The 19,178-nt window shown below is 44.6% G+C and overlaps 1 protein-coding gene and 1 non-coding gene across 3 annotated transcripts in view; both read right to left on the reverse strand.

Annotated features, from left to right (window-relative positions):
• The window catches only part of ANO6 (anoctamin 6), a 210,724-nt gene that overhangs the window by 80,375 nt on the left and 111,171 nt on the right, over window positions 1-19,178 (reverse strand). For both annotated transcript variants that reach the window (XM_075551843.1, XM_075551844.1), the window contains one exon: window positions 7,835-7,963. In XM_075551843.1, the coding sequence (XP_075407958.1) occupies window positions 7,835-7,963 (129 nt within the window). The remainder of the gene's footprint in view (window positions 1-7,834; window positions 7,964-19,178) is intronic.
• Window positions 7,271-7,401, reverse strand: LOC142452223 (small Cajal body-specific RNA 24). Its single transcript, XR_012785250.1, has one exon.

A 19,178-nucleotide genomic window follows, 5' to 3' on the forward strand; every position in this document is an offset into this window, starting at 1 on the left:
GTGTCCATCACCTCAGGACTGTGAAGCATTTCCAACGTCCTCATCCAGTTTGAAGGCACACGGGTCTGCCCAGGACCTGATCACATGTCACAGTGGACAACAGGTTAAAAGCTTAAAGGGTCTGTAACCAATCCAAGCCCCATGCTATTTGGAATCTGCATATAGTTGTTTTGTCACTAATTAAAAGAAAAAAAATCTCTTTTCGGTGGTCTCCATTGACTAGGCTTTTCTGTACACACTTTCTTAAGGTCAGACAAATCTCTGTGCATAAAAGGGGCTTGGGGAAAAAGTCTAGTATCTGTTTATTCTATAGCTTCCACATGAATTTTGTGAAGCGCCCTTGTGTAAGCTTTCCATTACATTCGAGGAAGTAAATTTTTTATCTACCCCTAGGAAAGCATTCCGATAACAAGAATAAATAAGCAAAATATATTCAAGACTAACTTGCACTGCTTTTGTATTACCTACATCCCTCCGCCCTCTGTGTCATCATCTGAGTGATAACACGACTTGGTCATGAAAACAGCTGTCTGAAGGGAGGCAGGTGTCAGACAAAAGGAATGTGAATGTAAACTCCCTCACTTGGTTGCAGCTTTAGCCAGAGGAAGTAGGAAGCCGGAAGTATGTGCCAAGAGAAAGGAGCTGGAGACGAATAATGGGGATTGGCTTTATTCCAAACATCTCTGCTCTTCACAATCTGGCTCAAGTCCATTTACTAGATGCGCCTATGTATTGCCCCAGGCAATGCTGGATGCCAAACAGCCATCCTCTCCTTCTTTATGAAGAAAAGCCTGTCCTTTTCCTAGGTGTTAGGTGATCATGCAGCTCAAAAGAAACAGGTCAAACTTGACTGCTATATGTGAACTGTGGTAATTCCATGTATCTTTCCAGTAGTTGGTTTAGGAAGAGATTGGTGATCAAATGCAATGGACTATTAGTCAAGTAGGCAATATACTGATACATGCTCCCTTAAAAACATGTATGTGAAAGAAGCCGCATGATATGACTGCATATAGCATGATTCCATGTATATGAATTTCCTGAAAAGGCATATTTCAGAGACAAAAAGCAGATCACTGGTTGGCTGGAGATTGGGGGGAGGGCAAGGACTGACTACAAACCACCTAAGGCACTTGAGGGGGACCATGAAAATGGATTGTGGTGATAATTATACACATCCAGAAAGTGACTGGCTATCAATACACTATACACTTACCATGGGTGAATTCCATGATGTATAGATAAGTCAACTGTGTTTACTAAAAGCCAAAAGGACTTGAAGTGCTTACTGATGGCGATGAAAGAATAGTGTCAGGACAACTCAATGCAAAGAACACAGAAATCCTCAGAACCGGACCAACAGGAGACATCATGATAAACGGAGAACGGATTAAAGGTGCTGAGGATTTCATCTTGCTCGAATCTACAATCAACGCTCAGCAGCAGTCAAGAAATGAAAGAATGCATTTTATTAGGCAAATCTGCGTACAAGACCTCTGTGTTAGTCCGGGTAGACTAGAGAAACAAATCCATAGAACTCATATGTATATGAGGGAGTTTTATATAAAGGGTTATTGTATATTAAGACAGCAACCCAACCCAGTCCAGTCCAAGACCCTAAGTCCGATATTAGACCATATGTCTGATACCGATCTATAAAGTCCTCTTCACTCATGAAACACATACAATGACACCGAATGCAGGACGATCATAGGCCAGTGGGTAGAAAGGCTTTGGATTCAGTGGTGTTGTAAGCATCTCAGTGCTGGCAGGGGTCTCTATATGGCTTTTCTGGCTTCAGAGGTCTGGTTACATCAGGGTAGGTCCATGTGGCTTCTCCAGCTCAGGACACTAGAGTAGTTCCATGTGTCTTGTCAGCTGCATTGTCTCCCAGGGAGTGTGTTGGGTGAGAGAGGTGTCTCCCACCTCCAAGGAGGTAAATCCAATTTCCCCAGAATTCTAAGGAGAAAGCCATGTCCACACAGAGGCCTCATTGGCTATGATCTGACTGACAAACTAGACTCCACCCCTTCACTCTTAATCCTAAAATTGACAAACAATTATATAACGAGCATGTCTTTGAAGTGTTCAAGAGCAAGGATGCCACTTTGTAGACTAAGATGCACCTGACCTCATTTCAGGTATTTTCCCTCGCCTCCAGCGTGGTGTTGGTAAAGCAGACGGGAAGGACCACAGATTGCCAGCACAACCAGCCATTCTGTGTGTGAGGAAGCGCAGCAGAATGGCTCCTTGGAACGCGTGCTGAGACCTGTCTCATGTACCTGGACATGTTGTCAGGGGAGAGGGGTTCCTGGGAAAGGACACCATGCTTCGTAAAGAAGAAGACCCTTGAAGAGGTGCACTCACACAGAAGTTGCAACAATGGCTCAAACACAGCAATTGCGAGGACAGTGAGGGCCGACCGCACAGTATTTGCTCTGTTGTAAGTATGTAGGGTCACTATGAGTCAAAACAGCTCAACAGTGTGCACAGCAACACATTACCTCTATAAAGCGTGTGTGTGTGTGTGTGTGTGTGTGTGTGTGTGCTTGAATCTAGACAGAGTTGTGAAGGAAAGTCTGCGATAGCCCTTTAGGAAAGCTCGCTTCCCTCTTGAAGAAGGGCTAAGACAAAGTATGTCCCATTTTGGTGAGGACTCCACCAGCTAACCAGTCTGAGCTAGTTGAAGAGGAGCCAACACATCCCGGGCGGAGGAGTGGAATGAACTTTAATTCTCGATGACTTCATGAAGCCAATAAATGATCAAGCCCAGAAACAACCCTGCTCACAATACTTTTTCGTTTGTCACTGTTGTTTATGGTAGGGAGTAAAATGCATCCAACATGGCCTGCCAGTTTTAAACCACTTTTACGTGTACAATTCCATGGCATTAATCCTTCTCACCAGATTGTGTAACCATCATCACTATCTGCTTCTAAAACTTCTCCATCACCCCAAAATAAACTCCACTAGGTGTTAAATTCCCATTCCGTCCTTCTCTCAGAGCATGAGCACACGAGAGCCCCTAACCTCCTTCTGTCTCGATGTATTTGCCTGTTCTAGATATCTCATTTCACAGCCATTCCAGACCGAAGTCCTTTTGCGTCTGACTTATTGCACTTGGCATAATGCTTTGAAGGCTTATCCAAGCCGTAGCATGTCGTAGAATTTCATTTCATTTTATGGCAGTAGCTGGACTACATAAATGAGAAGACAGTTCTCTTTTTAATCATTTAAGCCAGTTTGGGTTATGTTTTCTTGTTACTGAATGCACAAAACATTCTAAGTGACTCATTAGCTCAGCACAGCAGAGAGTTTGCCGTTGAAACACTGTACAATCATCAATCACCCCATGTAAAGTCCAAATGCAGAGTGTGTGCTTTGGAAAGGATGGTGTGAAGTCTCTGAAGTGTTCTGTCCAAAGCAAAGAGGCAAAGTTACATGTTACTGGGCATTTGGCTAGAAAAAGGACACTTCGCCTCGGCTCACATGAAGCTGTTGACTCATTTATTATGTTTTTTGATGTTTGGGCCACAATCACTTCTACTTCTCTTTACCCCTAAAAAGTGTCTTTAGCAATATTTATGGCAGTCTCTGGCAAAGGCCACCTTTATGTCACTTTAGGAGTCCAATATGATTTACCTATAAGTTCTTATCTTCAATCTCAGAGAAAAGGGGATTAAAAAAAAATCCCCTTCCTTTGCTGTTGTCCTACACCCGGAAAGGGCCTGGTTCACAAATGTTTTTCCAATTAATAGAAAAGTGAGTCCCACGCTGAGCTTTGGTTGTGGTGGATTCAAAATGAATCAATATGTACAAACACAGGCTCAGAACATTTCAAGGCATGGCTTACAAAAACCAACATCCATGAGTTCAAGGACTTCCAAAATTAATGACCTCCCCCCCCCACCTTTCCTCCTGATATATGCGAGTCACCCTGGGACCTGTGTTTCTGTCTAAAGCAAATGTAGAACTTATTAATAATGTAAGCTGCCCTAGGGCCCTTCACCATGGTAGTAAAGCTCTTGTCGAAAACCAGAACGGTTTCCTTTATACTGTAATGGATTAGATCTGTTTGACTTACTTTATAGAGTGCTCAATTCCGCTCCACTGGCATATGGGTGCTTAGTGAATATTTGATGGCGGTGACTAGCACTGCACAGAAGACATCTCAGAGTCCACAGGAAAAGGGTAAAATCGTTTACTTTCCTGCTCTAGTCTCTAAACTTGAGTAATAAGCTGTATCAGAACAGAAGAAGGGTCGCGCCTTGTCCCACATGGTACACAGTTTGAAGGAATGACCAAGTAACCGGGAAAAGGACAAGAGTTAGCATTTATCACCAGGCATGTGCCCTGAATTTATATAACATCTATAAATGTTATTTTATTTAATCTTATAGACTAAATATTGGGAATATACTTTTCCAGAACCTAAAATGTGTGCTGGTCAATAAATAAATAGATAGAATGGGTGTTGCTTCCAAGGCGAGCCTTAGTTTTGGTTTTAGGCACTAATAAACCAGCACAACCCATCAGGCTATGATACGGCACAGTAAGACGCCCCCAGTCTGAGAGATGTGACAGCGGGGAGTGAGGGCTGAGCATCGAACGTATGACACTGAGAAGAAAACTTGCCCGAATAACACGGTCGCGTAGTGGAGCTCTGGCAAAGACAAGTTAGCTGTCTACCAAAGACCCGCATGCCTCTTCCAAGGAGGAGACTTCCTGCTAGAAATCGCTACTAGTCAGACACCCTATTTCCCACCTTCCTGAGTTCTGACAACAAGCAGAAGATGAGCAGAATTCATGTGGTTACTTTGAGGCAACGAAGCACCTGCGTGTTTTCCAACCTTTTGTTTATCAGATCTACTCTCTATGTTGGTGGCCAGCAGGACCCTGTGGCAGGACCCCGGAAGCTATGTGTCAAATACAGTACGGCCACTGCATCAGCTTGGGTTCCTGAATGACTGCAGGGAGCAGAGCCCCATCCCCAATTCCTGCATCCAACAGGAATGACTGCGACATGAGCAATAAATGACCTTCTACTGTGTTAAGCCACTGTCATTTGTGGCTTAGTTGGTAACAGAACTAGAATTACTGATACAGCAGCAGAGGCAGGACTTGCATATCATGTTCCAGAGCCCGAGCCCATTCTGTTACACCACACCCATAAAACATTCCACATTTAACCGGCCCCATAAATAAATGGAAACAAAACAGCTTATTTTGAAAAGGGTTTCATCATTTAGTTTGGGTAGAAATCAATATATTTAAGAAGTACACTTAAATTAGTGTATGCATGATAGCACGTGCAAAGGGGCTTCGCAAAGTGCATGGGACATTTCCATGGTTTTGTTAACTCCATTTTTTTTCTATCAAATTTTTGGAAGCTCCTTCACATGAGAGCAACAAATTACAAGTGAGTGAGTCCTTCTCTGAGTGGGAGAAGTGACACTTTCGTGTAGAGTCTCTTTTCTCATTCTCTTTTCGTTTAATGGAGGTGAAGGAGGTAAAGGCCGTTGGTGTAACCTTGGTCTGTGACTTTACTACTAGTCTTCCAGATGGCCCTCTTACTCCAAGCAAGGGGAGAATGGAGCAGCTTAACAGGCGAGGAAAGTGAGATGCTAGAAAAATGGAAACTTTCCAATCGATGGCCGGACATTGACCCCTGGGCTCCACTACTTCTTCAGCTCAGGACTTCAGACAACCATTTCACTCTCTGTCGACTCTGCATCCAGGAAATGGTATGGTACTAGAACTTGGGGGTGCAAACAGTTCTCTGCTGCTAAACCCAAGGTTAGATGTCCCAGTCCACCCAGAGGCACCTAGGGTGTGGGTGCGGGGTGCGGGGAGGCCTGGAGACGGACTTCCAAACAATTGGCCATTTACATTTGTAAGGAGCGCAGTTCTATTCTGACAGGCAACTGACTAATGGGAAATGGTTTTCATTTAGGTAACTGCTTATTAAAAACCACAAAAATGTCATAAAAACTCTAAAGGAGTACAAATTTGTCAGAATGTCTCATTAGAAATATATGTATTATGAAGGATAGCAGAGCTCTGAGGTTGACAAGAGGATGAGAAAGAGCCAACTACCATTCTCCATGCCAGGGGTGTCAGCCTCAACTACAACGCGGGCCATTTGGTGTGACAGGCAAGATTCACGCGGGCCACGTCACATTTACAGATTGTGTTAGATTTGTATTGTGAAGAGAGGATTCAGGAATATGGATAGGATAATTTAAACACTATATCATTGCTTCCATTTAAACATGTGTTTTATGTAATATATTTATAAAACTAAAATTATTCTTTTTTACCCAAAACTTACCAGCACTTTCCTCCTACTAGCTTTCACTTACCGCTTAAGTGTGACCAGAAAATATAACAAAGTAACTAATAAAAAACACAAAATGTTGGGCAGCTGACAAACGTGATGCACAATCGTGATGGCTTCCCTCCAAAAATGTTTACTAGCGCTGCCGCTAGGTATGATTCATAACAGTACAACCCAGAGTGCTCTAGCCTTTTCGCTACTGGGATCTGTTTAGATTACGAGACACTGTGAGTGGCAGACATATGGCTTCCAAATGTGGCCGGAACTGAGTCAGCGCATTTAGACACGTCCACGGGTCGCCAGGAAAGGCACTGGGCCACGTGTATACTCGTCTTTAGTAATTAAAGGGTTAACGAGGGAATTGTGTGTACAGTGTTGCCTCCATCTCCCCTAGCGCTATTTTCTTCATAACAATTTGTTTCTATTTTCATTTTATTTCAGAGCATCGCGGGCCACAAAAAATTACATCAGGGGCCGCATGCGGCCCGTGGGCCACCCGTTTGACACCCTGCTCCGTGTGGATTTGGGTTAAAGTGAGAGCCCGGGCCACAGCACAGGTGCGAGGCAAACGGCAAGCTCCTGCCTTTCCTTGGGGCCAGTGACTGAGTCCCTTCCCCAGCAGCTCGCAGAGCACATGGCTGCGGGCCAACACCTCCCGAGTTAGAGACCTTCAACAGGGAAACATCCATTACAAAACCTCCTGTTACTTCCCCTCAAGCCGGCATGCCCTTCCAGCCACTCTCGCTCCCCCGCCCCCAAATGCGGAGCAATCTGTACCAGGGAAGAGCGACCCTTTTTCCCGTTTCTTGACTCCACTCAAAATGGTCAAATATTAAACCACAGACTTGCACCAGAGGGCATCAAGCAGTCCAGGAAAAACGTCAAGAAAGGTAAGGGAATCTTCCCACCAGTTTCTGGAAGCGCCCTGTGCATGAATGTCAGTAGTGGAACGATCCGCCCTTTTTACTGGCAAAGGGTGGACAGAAGGCTACTCTGTTTCTCTGGGACATTTATAGAGCATTATCTTCACCGGGAGAGGAAACAGAATGAACTGTAAATGTCCAGGGAGAAGTGGGTTTTAAAAGGTCCCACCTCACAGTGGTGTTTTGAATATTAAGAATTATGAAAATTAAACCCATGCAAAATATCTGAAATAGGAGCACCCACTGAAGGCTAGCTATGATCATTTTGGTTGGCATGATTCCTTCAGCTTCCTGTTTCACTCAGTTGCAGGTAATGGGAAGCGCTAGGCCCCAACGCCAAGTACAGCTTCTTTCAATAAAGGCCAACTTTAGTGTGAAACCAGTTGAAGCTAAGACGCCTGAGGAATTTTTCGCTTCAAACTGAAAAAGAAAAATTGTGCTAACATGCCTTAAGGGAATGATGGGCAAAGAAAGCCTGAAAATATGTTTGCTTTAAGATACTTCCCACCCCCATGTTCATTTCATTGCTTGCATGAAAACGGCAAGGGCAGAAAAGAACAGCATTAAAACTTACCCTCTGCTTTTCGTTCGAGCCCTTTTTGTTGCTCTCCTTTCTGCTTTCATCTTCATACACCAGCACAAAGTCGATCCGGCGCTGGCCATCGTTGAAAAACAGGGAATCTGGCTTCCCGTTAAATTCTTCCTATGTACAATGGAAGAAAGGAAATGTGATATCAGTCTTTTGAAGGGAAGAGAATCCATTCACAATTGCTTACATCCTGACGTTAATAGGTTGATTGGTATATTCACAAAGGAGAAAAAATTTAACACTACTAGTTACTTAACCAAGGGGTCATGGTCATGGTTACGAACTTGGCTTTGCTGAAGAAAGGAAGTCCCTGAAGTGATCAGTGCCGCGTGCTTCGCCATCACCAGGGCATATACCAGAATTATGTATGGCAGAATTACCCCACAATTAGTCCTACTCCAAACAGCAAAAGTAGCATACTGAGATTGGAAAAGGAGACCGTCAACAGAGATATCAGCTGAAGTTTATTAAACAAGAACAAAAACTTCTGATAAGGAGTCACAATGAACCGTCAGTCCCTGGCCATTGTCAATATGACTCTGGATTCCCTGTCGATAGTAATTCTGTTTCATTTTATTTTTTGAAGATATGTAGAAGGAAGATGTTAAGGTGACCAATATTTCCGGATGGGTGTTTCTCTCAAGCACAGAAGACTTTGACATATAAATGTCAGTATCATAATTTCTTGAATTAATATTATCCATCAAGTGTGTAAAATAGTTCATTTTGCTTGTTTTCCAATCCTACCTCCTCCCAACCTGGAGAAGTAGAGAAAGAATTTTCCCGAAAAGAAGAAAGTGACTGCTGGACAATTTCCCAAATGACATGTGAGAAATTAAATATTTTTACTTAAGTTAAAACAAATCACCCGTGAATAAAAAGTTCCCCAGTGCTTTCCGAGCTAACGGGGCAGGCGGTACAGAGATAATAGTAGTGAGAAAGTCTCAGATCGTGTTGAAGGATTGCGAACTCTTCTGCTCTGCTCTGTTCACACTCAGTGGTGGATGCTGGGTCAAAACCATCAGCGTGTCATGCGGGACAGCCTGAGAATGACCATGTGCTGTCGTTCACTGTCATCGAGCTGGTGCTGACTTGTATGGCCTTCCGGACAACAGGCCACAATTCTGCTCCATCCTGCGGCATCCTCACAACTGTGATGCTGGAGCCCCTGTGTCAATCCATCTTGCCAAAAGTCCGCCTCTTTTTCACTGTCCCTCTACTTTACCAAGCATACTGTCCTTTTCCAGGGACTGGTGTCTCCTGACAACATGGAAAAAGTTCGCACGGTGTATGTCGGATGAAACTGCGCCGTCCTTGTCTCTCAGGAGCATTCTGGCTGTATTTCCAGGGCAGACATTTGTCCTTTTGGCAGTCCACGGTACTTTCAACATTCCTCACCGGCACGATAATTGAAATGCATTGATTCTTCTCTGGATTCTTCCAATCCGATGTCCAACTTTCACCTACATTGGAGGCGATGGAGAACACCACGGCTTGGGTCAGGCATACCTTAGTCTTTGAAGTAACACCCTTGTTTTTGAACACTTTCAAAGAGGGCTTGGGCAGCAGTTTACTCCAGCAATGCGCCCTTTGATCTCTTGACTGCTGCTTCCAGGAGCATTGACAGTGGATCCAAGCAAGATGAAGTCCTTGACAACTTCAGTCTTTTCTCTGTTTATCATGATGTGACCCACTGATCCAGTTGTGAGAACTTTGACTTTCTTACTCTGTTCCCACAACTGCCTCGATCCATGTACAGGTTCCCCATGCATCCAATTATGTGTTTTGAAATACACACCTTTCTTAAGGCTATCCAGAGCTTGTTATGGCCATTAATATGCAGCTAACTAAAGACTCAAAGAAGAAGACAGTCTATAGGATTAATAGTCTACATGAACCAAGACTTCATACCCTGAAACCAGAAGCACTAGATGGTATCTGGCTACCAGGGATCCTGTTCAGGGCCACAATACACGGACCCTGATAGAATGGAGAAGAAATGTGGATAGGATCTTAAATTCTTTTACAAATCCAGACTTGCTGGACTGATTGATGCTGGTGTCATCCCTGAGAGCACTGCCCTGCAAAACTCTTTAAGCCTTGAGCAAAACTAGCCCTGAAGGTCCTCTTTTAGCTAAATAACAAATTAACTCACCAAAATGAAGAAGAGCACCCACAAGTGGTGAGTGCTTCTTTTAAAAAATCATCCGTGTGATGTTTCTCATTCATATGAATGGTCAATGGCTTCTTTAAAGCAAATGGGAGAAATAGAGAAGGATGATGCATTGGGAAGAGTGTAGACAAAGTCAGAATGGTTGAATGCCGCTACAGTGCTGTGCACAACCTTCACTGAAAGCTCAATTATGTATTATTAGAAAATGAAATAAACAACAGCAGCAGCAACACCCTAACACAGGATTAAGGCTACTAGCAACCTTTTCCTAGGCGCCGATGCTCTCCCAGAGTCATAGCTTTGTGGCCTGTGCACCCAACAGAACGTCTGGAGAAACAAGTATCACAATTATAACTGGTGGGCTGACTTTCATATTACATACGTGTATGCTTGCCACACTTGCTGAGAGGAGCGTGTCACTGTGACTCAGTGCACTCTTTGTAGCCTGACTGCCTGCGCTCGACACCTACCAAGTCTACACTTGGTGGCTCTGTGATACTGAGCAAACTATTGCCCTTTCTGAGTCATAGTTCTTTCCAGTCTTGATATGCTAATAACAGTCCCACTACTTCATCTATTTGTGGTAGCATTTAAGGACATAAGTCATGTAAAGAGACGGTAAAGAGCCTTGAATAGATTAAATAAACCGTAGCTATTATGAGTATTGATCTTCTGCTATTCTCGTCACACATTCATTAATTCATCCAGCATACTGTCTACTGCGTGCCAGGTACTGATCAAGCCCTGCCTACATAGTACCTTTTGTGGAAATTGAATTCTTAGGTAAACACAGAGCTACGAGAGAGAGAGAGAGAGAGAGAGAGAGAGAGAGAGAGAGAGAGAGAGAGAGAGAGAGAGAGAGAGAGAGAGAGCATTCAAGAAGAGGGACCAGCTGATACCATAGTCTTAGGACAGGCCATTCTCTGCTGTGACCACAGCAGAGAGGCGGCCAGGTGGCGACAGTGTGGTAGAAGAGGCAAAGCAGGATAGAGATGAGGCTGAGGAAGTAGACAAGGCCCAGGTTGTGTAAGTCAAGGAAGGCATCTGGAGTTTCAACTTTAGAGTCTTGGGGAGTTATTACCAAAACCAAAATCACTGTCACGCAGTTGAATCCAATTCAAGTACCCGACCAGTTAGGGTAGAACAGCCACAGTGTGGATTTCCAAGATTGCCGCTGTTCAGAGGGTTAAAAAGTCTCGTCTTTCTCCCAAAGAGCGGATGGTGGTTTCCAACTGCTGACTTTGTGGTTAACAGCCTAATACGTAACCACTATGCCACCAGGGATCCTTGGAAAGTTATGAGTTTGTTTTAAGTCAGGTTAAATTACAAGATGTAATTGAGCAATTAAACATTCCCCTAGCCCTCATGTGGTGAGAATTGCAGGAATGTTGAATCTTTGAAGCGGGGCAGCGAGAGGCCATAACAAGCGGCTACCGGAGACCGAACAGTGGCTTGGACTGTGGGAGGGGCAAAGACCGTAGAGAGCAAGGGAGGCCACAGCGTATTTCAGATGGGCAGGCAGTTGAAGGATATGTTAATGCTCTGTATTGGAAGATGAGTTAAAGTCAAAAAACCAAACCAAAACAAAGCAGAAAACTAACCAAAAAGTGAATAATCAAGAAGTCTTCAAGTTTGGGGCTAAAACCATTAGCGGGCTGTGCTGAGGGAAGGGCACGAGCAGGTCGCGGGAAGGTGGTGAGGGGGGATATCCGAGTATCCACACCAGGTGCACTTCATGGACATCGTCAACATGGAGGTGTCCCGGGGTAGCACAAATGGTTAAGCCCTCGATTCCAATCCACCAGAGGTGCCTTGGAAGAAAGGCCTGGCAATCTGCTTCCGAAAGACCACAGCCTTGAAAGCCCCACGTGGCAGTGCCACTCTGCACACATGGGGTGGCCAGAAATAGGAGTTGACTCAACAGCATTTTCAAAGTGACAAACAGAAGACATTATATTCTAAGTGCGCATGTTTTCCCTTGGGTAGAGGGTGAAGAATGAGATGATGGGGCTGAGAAGTTGGCACTGCCTTTTCATTTGATTCCTATTTCTTCCTTGAATTTCATTTCTTAAGACTGCTGGTTCGAATGGTCACGGTTGCCATCCATGTCTTGCTTGGTATCTGCCCTATTCTTGAATAGTTTATCTGTTTGGGAAAACTGGGACTGATGGCAACCCAGCGATAATCAGGAGATTGGTGGTTACCTGGGGACATGAAAGGAGCGGGAAGGGGAGAGGGGAAATCAACACAGGTGCGTAAGAGAAGGGCGGGGGCGCTACACAATTGACTGTGACGGACGACGACGACTGCACAGTCCTTATTGAGTGGATTGAGCTCCTGAATTGAATCGCATGTTAAAGATCAACAAAATAAACCAAATTACAACACTCTGAGACCAGGGTGGTACAATAAATAGATCAATTACATCTGGAGAGCGGGTTCAGGGATCTTCAGGAACTTCTCGGTGCTCTTCCGTGTGTTCACAATATTTTACTTTCAATCAGATAATCGTTGCAGATGTCTGAAATCTGTACAAAAGCAACTTGCTCTCTCTCCACTCTGGAGGGTCCCCAGGACTCCCTGCCGAGCCCCCGAGGATGAGGGCTGCGGGAGGGCCTCAGCTGCCGTCCCGCTGTTCCAGGCACTCTTCCTGCTCGGCCCCTCTCAGCAGCGCAGGTCAGCAGCTTGCGCCCGTGACCTGCACGCACACCTTTCCTGTGCGATGGGAGACCATGGCCTTGGAGGGAAACCCCACGCATCTGGCTCATGTGAACTAACCAGGTCGAAGTCTGATAGGGTGTTAGTAGAACACGGTGCCAGGGGAAACACAGCCAATTTTCCACAGTTTATAAATTTTCCACAGGTCTCGCATCCCTTGGCAGGTCACGGTCTACTGGGCAGTGGTTGGGGAGGGGAGAAACTCAATGCTGACTTGGTGGAAATAGGTAACAGTTGGTGGAAATAGGTAACCACCAAATGGGTGGGGGTGGGGTGGGGTGGCTGAATGTTTCGATTTTCACAAACAGTTCCCACGATAGGCTTAACTCTCCTACCGGGCAAGTGAAGTGAAAGAAACCAAAAATAGGGAACAAAGGAAAAAGGCCTCTCCTAATGGTCTGCGTCATGTGGAGTTCAATCCTCTGTCACAGTGGAGACTGATGTTCTTACTGAAGTGACGCGGTCCTCAGAGATAAGATGGTCGGGTTCCGGTGTCTGTGCCTTTTTCCATTGTCTACTCAAATTTGATTTAAAGTCTTCTCTACGGCGCCAAACACCAAGGAAACCTAAAACTCCACTCTTCCTGTTAGTGACGTAGGTTTACAAACACTTGAAGAGCAGGTTTCCGTTCTAGCAGTTAAAGTCGCCTTAGCAATCAGAGCTCCGAGCAGCCTCTGGCTCGCCCTTTGGGAAACGCGAGTCTGCATTTAGCTCATGAATTGCTTATTAATTGCTCTCCTGTGTTGTTGTTGCTATTCGTTGCCACTAAGTTAATGCTGCCTCGTGGTGGCCCTCGGTGTGCGGAGAGGAACCGCTCCGTGGGGCTCCCAGGCTTTGGCCTTTTGGGAAGCAATTCACCAGGACTTTCTTCGGAGGGACCTCTGCTCGGCTCTGAACCCCCAACCTTTCAGCTGGCAGCTGGGCCCTAACTGAGCAACTGTTTTCAACACAAGGCCATAAAGATAATCTCTATTTGTTAATATTTCTCCTTTCTTCCTAGAAGAAAACAAAAAACCACCCCACCAAGCAAATTTCCCATCAGCGCACAGTTGACTAACTTGGCTTGCTTAGACCACATCTGCTGCTTCTCTGGGCCTGCACCCCACGGCAAGAAGCCATGACGCTTACTTGCTTTGGCAACCTGGCCTCATACTGTTCTAACAGGTGAAAGCTTCCGGAGGCAACAGGATGCCCTGTGGGTAGTGTCCCAGAGACGTAAACAAAAAGGGCTGTCTGCCACAGTAGAGCAGGGACTGACCGCCCGTCTTTGTTTAGAACTTCCACACTCAGTCTGGGCACAGGGAGATCGGGGAGTGGCAGGGATGTGGGACAGAAAGGGAGAGGTCCTAAGAAAGGAGGTCAGGTAATGCCATGGTGTCGGCCAGGCCTGCCTCCGCTCCTCTGGCTGGTTACGCCTCTCAATCCCAGCTGCTCTTTGAACAAGACCCACAGAGGGCAGGACTCTCCTGACCCGCAGCAGGACCAAAACACAAGCAGCAGCATTACTGTGCCCACTGCTTTCTAGCTAGAAGCATGAGTGTGAGAACATGGGGGAAATCGTTCGTTTATTTGTTAGTTTGTTCCAGTTGGCGAGGAAGTACACATGGGTACCAGTTCTGGCCCTGGGGCTAATTAAGAGACCAAACACAATAGGCCAAGTGCTTGAGGCTGTCCTCGAGAACAAAGATGAGAATTTCCCAGGAGTCCCTTGGTGGGGCATTTTCTCATGAGCATGGACTGATTGACGAATTTCCTCTATCTAAATGAAGAGGAAAAGTTGAGCAACGGAAACATTCACTCAATAGCAATCTGAATGAGAGCGTGCACTGGATGTCGCCATAAAAATGATGCTTCAGTTATAGAAGCGAGAGAGACATGATGGCCTGCCGTTTGGGTGAGAATGAAGGGGCTGTGGTGAGAGAGGCCTGGGGAGCCAGCTCGCAGAGTCTAACTACGCTGTGACATTTTGGTTGGGAAGAGATGAGCAAACTGTTTTACTCAGCACCTGTCTGGAGCTCCCACAAAGGTTTGGAACCAGTCCTTTGTGAGCTCATGAAATAACTTACTGTTTAGCATTTGAACAACACCACCTGTCCAGGGCATACGAAAAGGTTCTCAAATGACACTGAAATTCGGATGAGAAGTCCCATTTCACACTAAAGAAATGGATTCCTAGAATCGAAAAGGCAGGCTTTAAGTTATCTGTCCAAGATTGAGCTAAAATGCACGCAGTTGGGATTCCTGTTAAACTCGTGTTTATGTTTAAGGGTGTTTGAAACCTGGTTTTGAAGAGTGAGTGATGCTGTCTGATTGCATCTAGAGTTGCTGGACATCTAGAGTTGCTGGACATCTAGAGTTGCTGGACATCTAGAGTTCCTGGACATCTAGAGTTGCTGGACATCTAGAGTTGCTGGACATCTAGAGTTCCTGGACATCTAGAGTTGCTGGACATCTAGAGTTGCTGGACATCTAGAGTTGCTGGACATCTAGAGTTGCTGGACATCTAGAGTTCCTGGACATCTAGAGTTGCTGGACATCTAGAGTTGCTGGACATCTAGAGTTGCTGGACATCTAGAGTTGCTGGACATCTAGAGTTCCTGGACATCTAGAGTTCCTGGACATCTAGAGTTCCTGAACATCTAGAGTTGCTGGACATCCATCGGCAGTTACACTTGAGGGTCAGTTCGGCAAAGCTGTAGCTCGTTGTGGGGTCCAACCTGGTCTAGATGTGGCCATGAAGTTGTTTTGTGAATGTGATTCACATTTACCAACAGTGGACGTCAACCCCATGAGATTATCCTAGAGAAGGGGATAGGTCTTATCCAATCCGTCGAAGGCAGAGGGACAAAAATGGAGGCTCCCTAAGGAAGAAATTCTGCCTCAAGATTGACAGAGATTCCTGTCTGAGTTTCCAGCCCCGACATACAGAACTGGGACTCAAGGAACTCAATTCGTACTTGAGTTTCCAGCCTGCCTTTGCAGACTTGCCAGGCCCATGATTGCGTGAACTATTCCTTTGCACCAACAGCAATCTCGCTGAGAGGAATTTCTAAGAGGCAGAAGAAGGGCGAGCATGATGGTGGGGCAGAAAGAAGGAAGGTAAAAGGCAGCAGAGGAAAGTTCTAGGAAGCAAAGCTGTGTATACAGGTATAAACATAGGTGTGCACTTATGTAAATATATTATTTCATAAAATCATAGGCCAATAGCGGTATTAGCCTAAGTACATACAAACATCTATATGGCAATACATTGAGGAAGTGGACAGACTTTGGGCCTCTGCTCAAGCCCTCCCTCAAGGCAAGCACACTTTGGTCTAACAATCTGGTGTTCTGTGATGCTCACCCTCCTGACATGATCGCCAAAGATAAAATGGATGCACAAGTAAATGTGAAGAAAGATAATGAAAGATATAGTGACTGGGGTCTTAAAGGCTTGAAGTTGAATAAGCAACCATCTAGCAGAAAAGTAACAAATCCACATGGAAGAAGCACACCAGCCTGTGCGATCATGAGGTGTCGACAGAATTGGGTGACAGGTACCACAAGACCCAAAACAAAAACAAAGAACCATATTGTTGAGAACAAGGTGGGTTGGAGCAGAGACTCCAAAATCCATTTGTGGACAATAGGACATCCCCTCACAGAAGGGTCACAAGGACAGGATGAGTCAACCAGGGCGTAGTAAAGCAATGATGAAACACACAATAGTTCTCTGGTTCTTTGAGGCTTCCTCACCCCCCACTATCATGACCCCAGTCCTGCCTTTCAGTTCTGGCTAGAACTGAGCACGCACACTGATACAGATAAGAGCTCACAACACACAGATTCCAGGTCAGATAAACCTCTCAGGAGAAGAAATGGTAGTAGCGATACCAGCAGGGTAAGGGGAAGTTGGGGACAGGAGGGAAGGAAGGGGGAACAATCACAATGATCAAAACATTATACCCCTCCCCCCAGGGGGAAGAACAACAGGGTGAAGGGAAAGAGCAGTCAGTGTAACATGAAAACAATAATAATTTTTCATTTTTATCAAAGGGTCATGAGGGATGGGGTGGGAAAAATGAGGAGCTAATACTAAGGGTTCAAATAGAAAGTAAATATCTAGAAAATGATGATGGAAACATGTACAAATATGCTTGACACAATTGATGTATGGATTGTTCTAAGAGCTGTGACAGCCCCCAATAAAATGATTTCACATTAAAATAAAATCTCTTAATCCCTTAAATTAAATCTCTCTACGTACATTCAAGGGTGGGGAACAAAGTTTGGAAAACTCCATTTAAACTTCCCACAAATGTTGTGGAGCCCCCCTCCTATAACCAGTTTATTCTGCTTCTCCAGAGAACCCTGACTGACACACAGCTTAGTCCTACCTTGGACGGCTATCATTTACTATGAGAAGGGGGCCCTTCCCGGCTCATATGGGTTCATGATACTGACCTTTGCTCACAGTGAGTTGCCAGGAAGGTTTATCATCTAATAGTTGAAGAACTGCACTATGAAAAATAAGCAATACCCAGACAATCACATAATTAAAAAGAAAAAGCAAATCTGGAAAAAAGCATGCCTCTTTACGACTAACAAAACAGAGTAGTTAATTCTACCAAGAATTAACTAAAACTAAAGAATGAAAATAGGGACTCTCCGTTTCATACGAAACCCTGCACTCATGAATACAGCCTACAAAAATACAAACAAACAAAATGTTATCAGCAAAAGCCTTGCTACAAGTATTTGTCGGTGCTCTTAGGTGATGTAGTGTAGACTCTGACTCACAGAGGCAGCAATCCCAGAGCAGCCTCGTCCTATGCTATCTTACATCCCTTGGCATATAAGGGATTCAGAAAGTTCATGTCAAAGTGTAATTAAAAGATAATAGAATTTTTCCATGAAATATTGATAGCTCCCTTTTACTTGAGCCCATGATTACAGGCACTGTATCAACTCATTTGAATGGTGGCTAGTTATTAAGGACAATTATTCACGATGCAGTGACAGGGACTGGTGACTGAGATTCAAACACTGCAAACAATGGAAGATCCACAGTTAAAAATAAGTCTTGAAAATAACAATCTATAAATTATCAAGGGCTCATGAGGGAGGGGGCAGTGGGGAGGGAGGGGGAAAAAAAGAGGACCTGATGCAAAGGGCTTAAGTGGTGAGCAAATGCTTTGAAAATGATTAGGGCAAAGAATGTACGGATGTGCTTTATACAATTGATGTATGTATATGTATGGATTGTGATAAGAGTTGTATGAGCCCCTAATAAAGTGTAAAAAAAAAGTCTTGGTGAGAGAATTGACACTGGAGATTGTATGCTAGAATTCTGCAAGAGCAACAAGTTACTCACTGTAAATACCTTTGTGAAAACAACCTACATGGTGACTATGCATGTGGACCTTGCTGGATGGAGTATTCAGGAATCAAATTAGAAGGGACCACCAATTGCTCACATGCAAGTTCAAGTGGAAGCTGAAGGAAATTAAAAACAAGAGCAAAATACATTCTTGAGAAAATTAGACATAAAATGTCAGACCTGCTACAGAACAGATCTGACATAGCCAGCACTGATGATGAAAAAACAAACTGTGAGATGCAATCTAAGAGATTCCATAAGAAAAGCAAAGCAAATGGCCATTAAAAAACCAGGAAAGAAAGAAAAAAGACCAAAATGGATAACAGAAGTGACCAGGAAACCTGCCCTTGAATACAGAAAAGCTAAACCAATGGAAGAAATGCTGAAGTAGAAGACCTAAACGATCTTTTTGGGGCAGCTCAAGAAGACGAAGTATTGTAATTAAATATGCAAAGACTTGAAGTTAGAAGGCAAATGGGAAGATTACACGTGGTATTTCTCAAGTTGAAAAGACCGAACGGAAAAAAAAAATCAAGCCTGGAATGAAATAGACAAAAACTCTTTTGGTCGCAATATTGAACGACATACAAGATGCATCAAAAGAAGGTGACAAGAGCACCTAGAGTCAGCAAACCAAGAAGTGGCTGGCAGTCACCAATATCAGGAGGTAGCATATGATCAAGAACCAATGGTCTGGAAGAAAGAAGCACAAACTGCAATGAAGAGACTGGTAAAACAAGGGATGGACAGAATAACAATGGAGATGTTTGCACAGATGGACGCAGCACTGGGGCACTCACTAGTCTATTTGGAAGGCAGTGGTCAACCGGCCAATCTGTCTGGAGAGACACACACCCATGCGTCATCCAGAGAACGGAGATCCAACCGAACATGAAAATTGTCAACGCTATCACTACTGTAACAAGCAAGCAAAACTTAGCTGAAACTAATCTAAAAAAGTTGCTGCAGTACCCTGGCAGGGACCTAGCAGAAATTCATACCCGATTCTGAAGAGCAGATGGGATGAGAACCATCATTCCTGCCATCAGATGGATCTTGACTGAAGGAAGTAACATAAG

The sequence above is a fragment of the Tenrec ecaudatus genome, chromosome 6 (assembly GCF_050624435.1).
Source record: "Tenrec ecaudatus isolate mTenEca1 chromosome 6, mTenEca1.hap1, whole genome shotgun sequence".
Classification (NCBI taxonomy): Eukaryota; Metazoa; Chordata; class Mammalia; order Afrosoricida; family Tenrecidae; genus Tenrec; species Tenrec ecaudatus.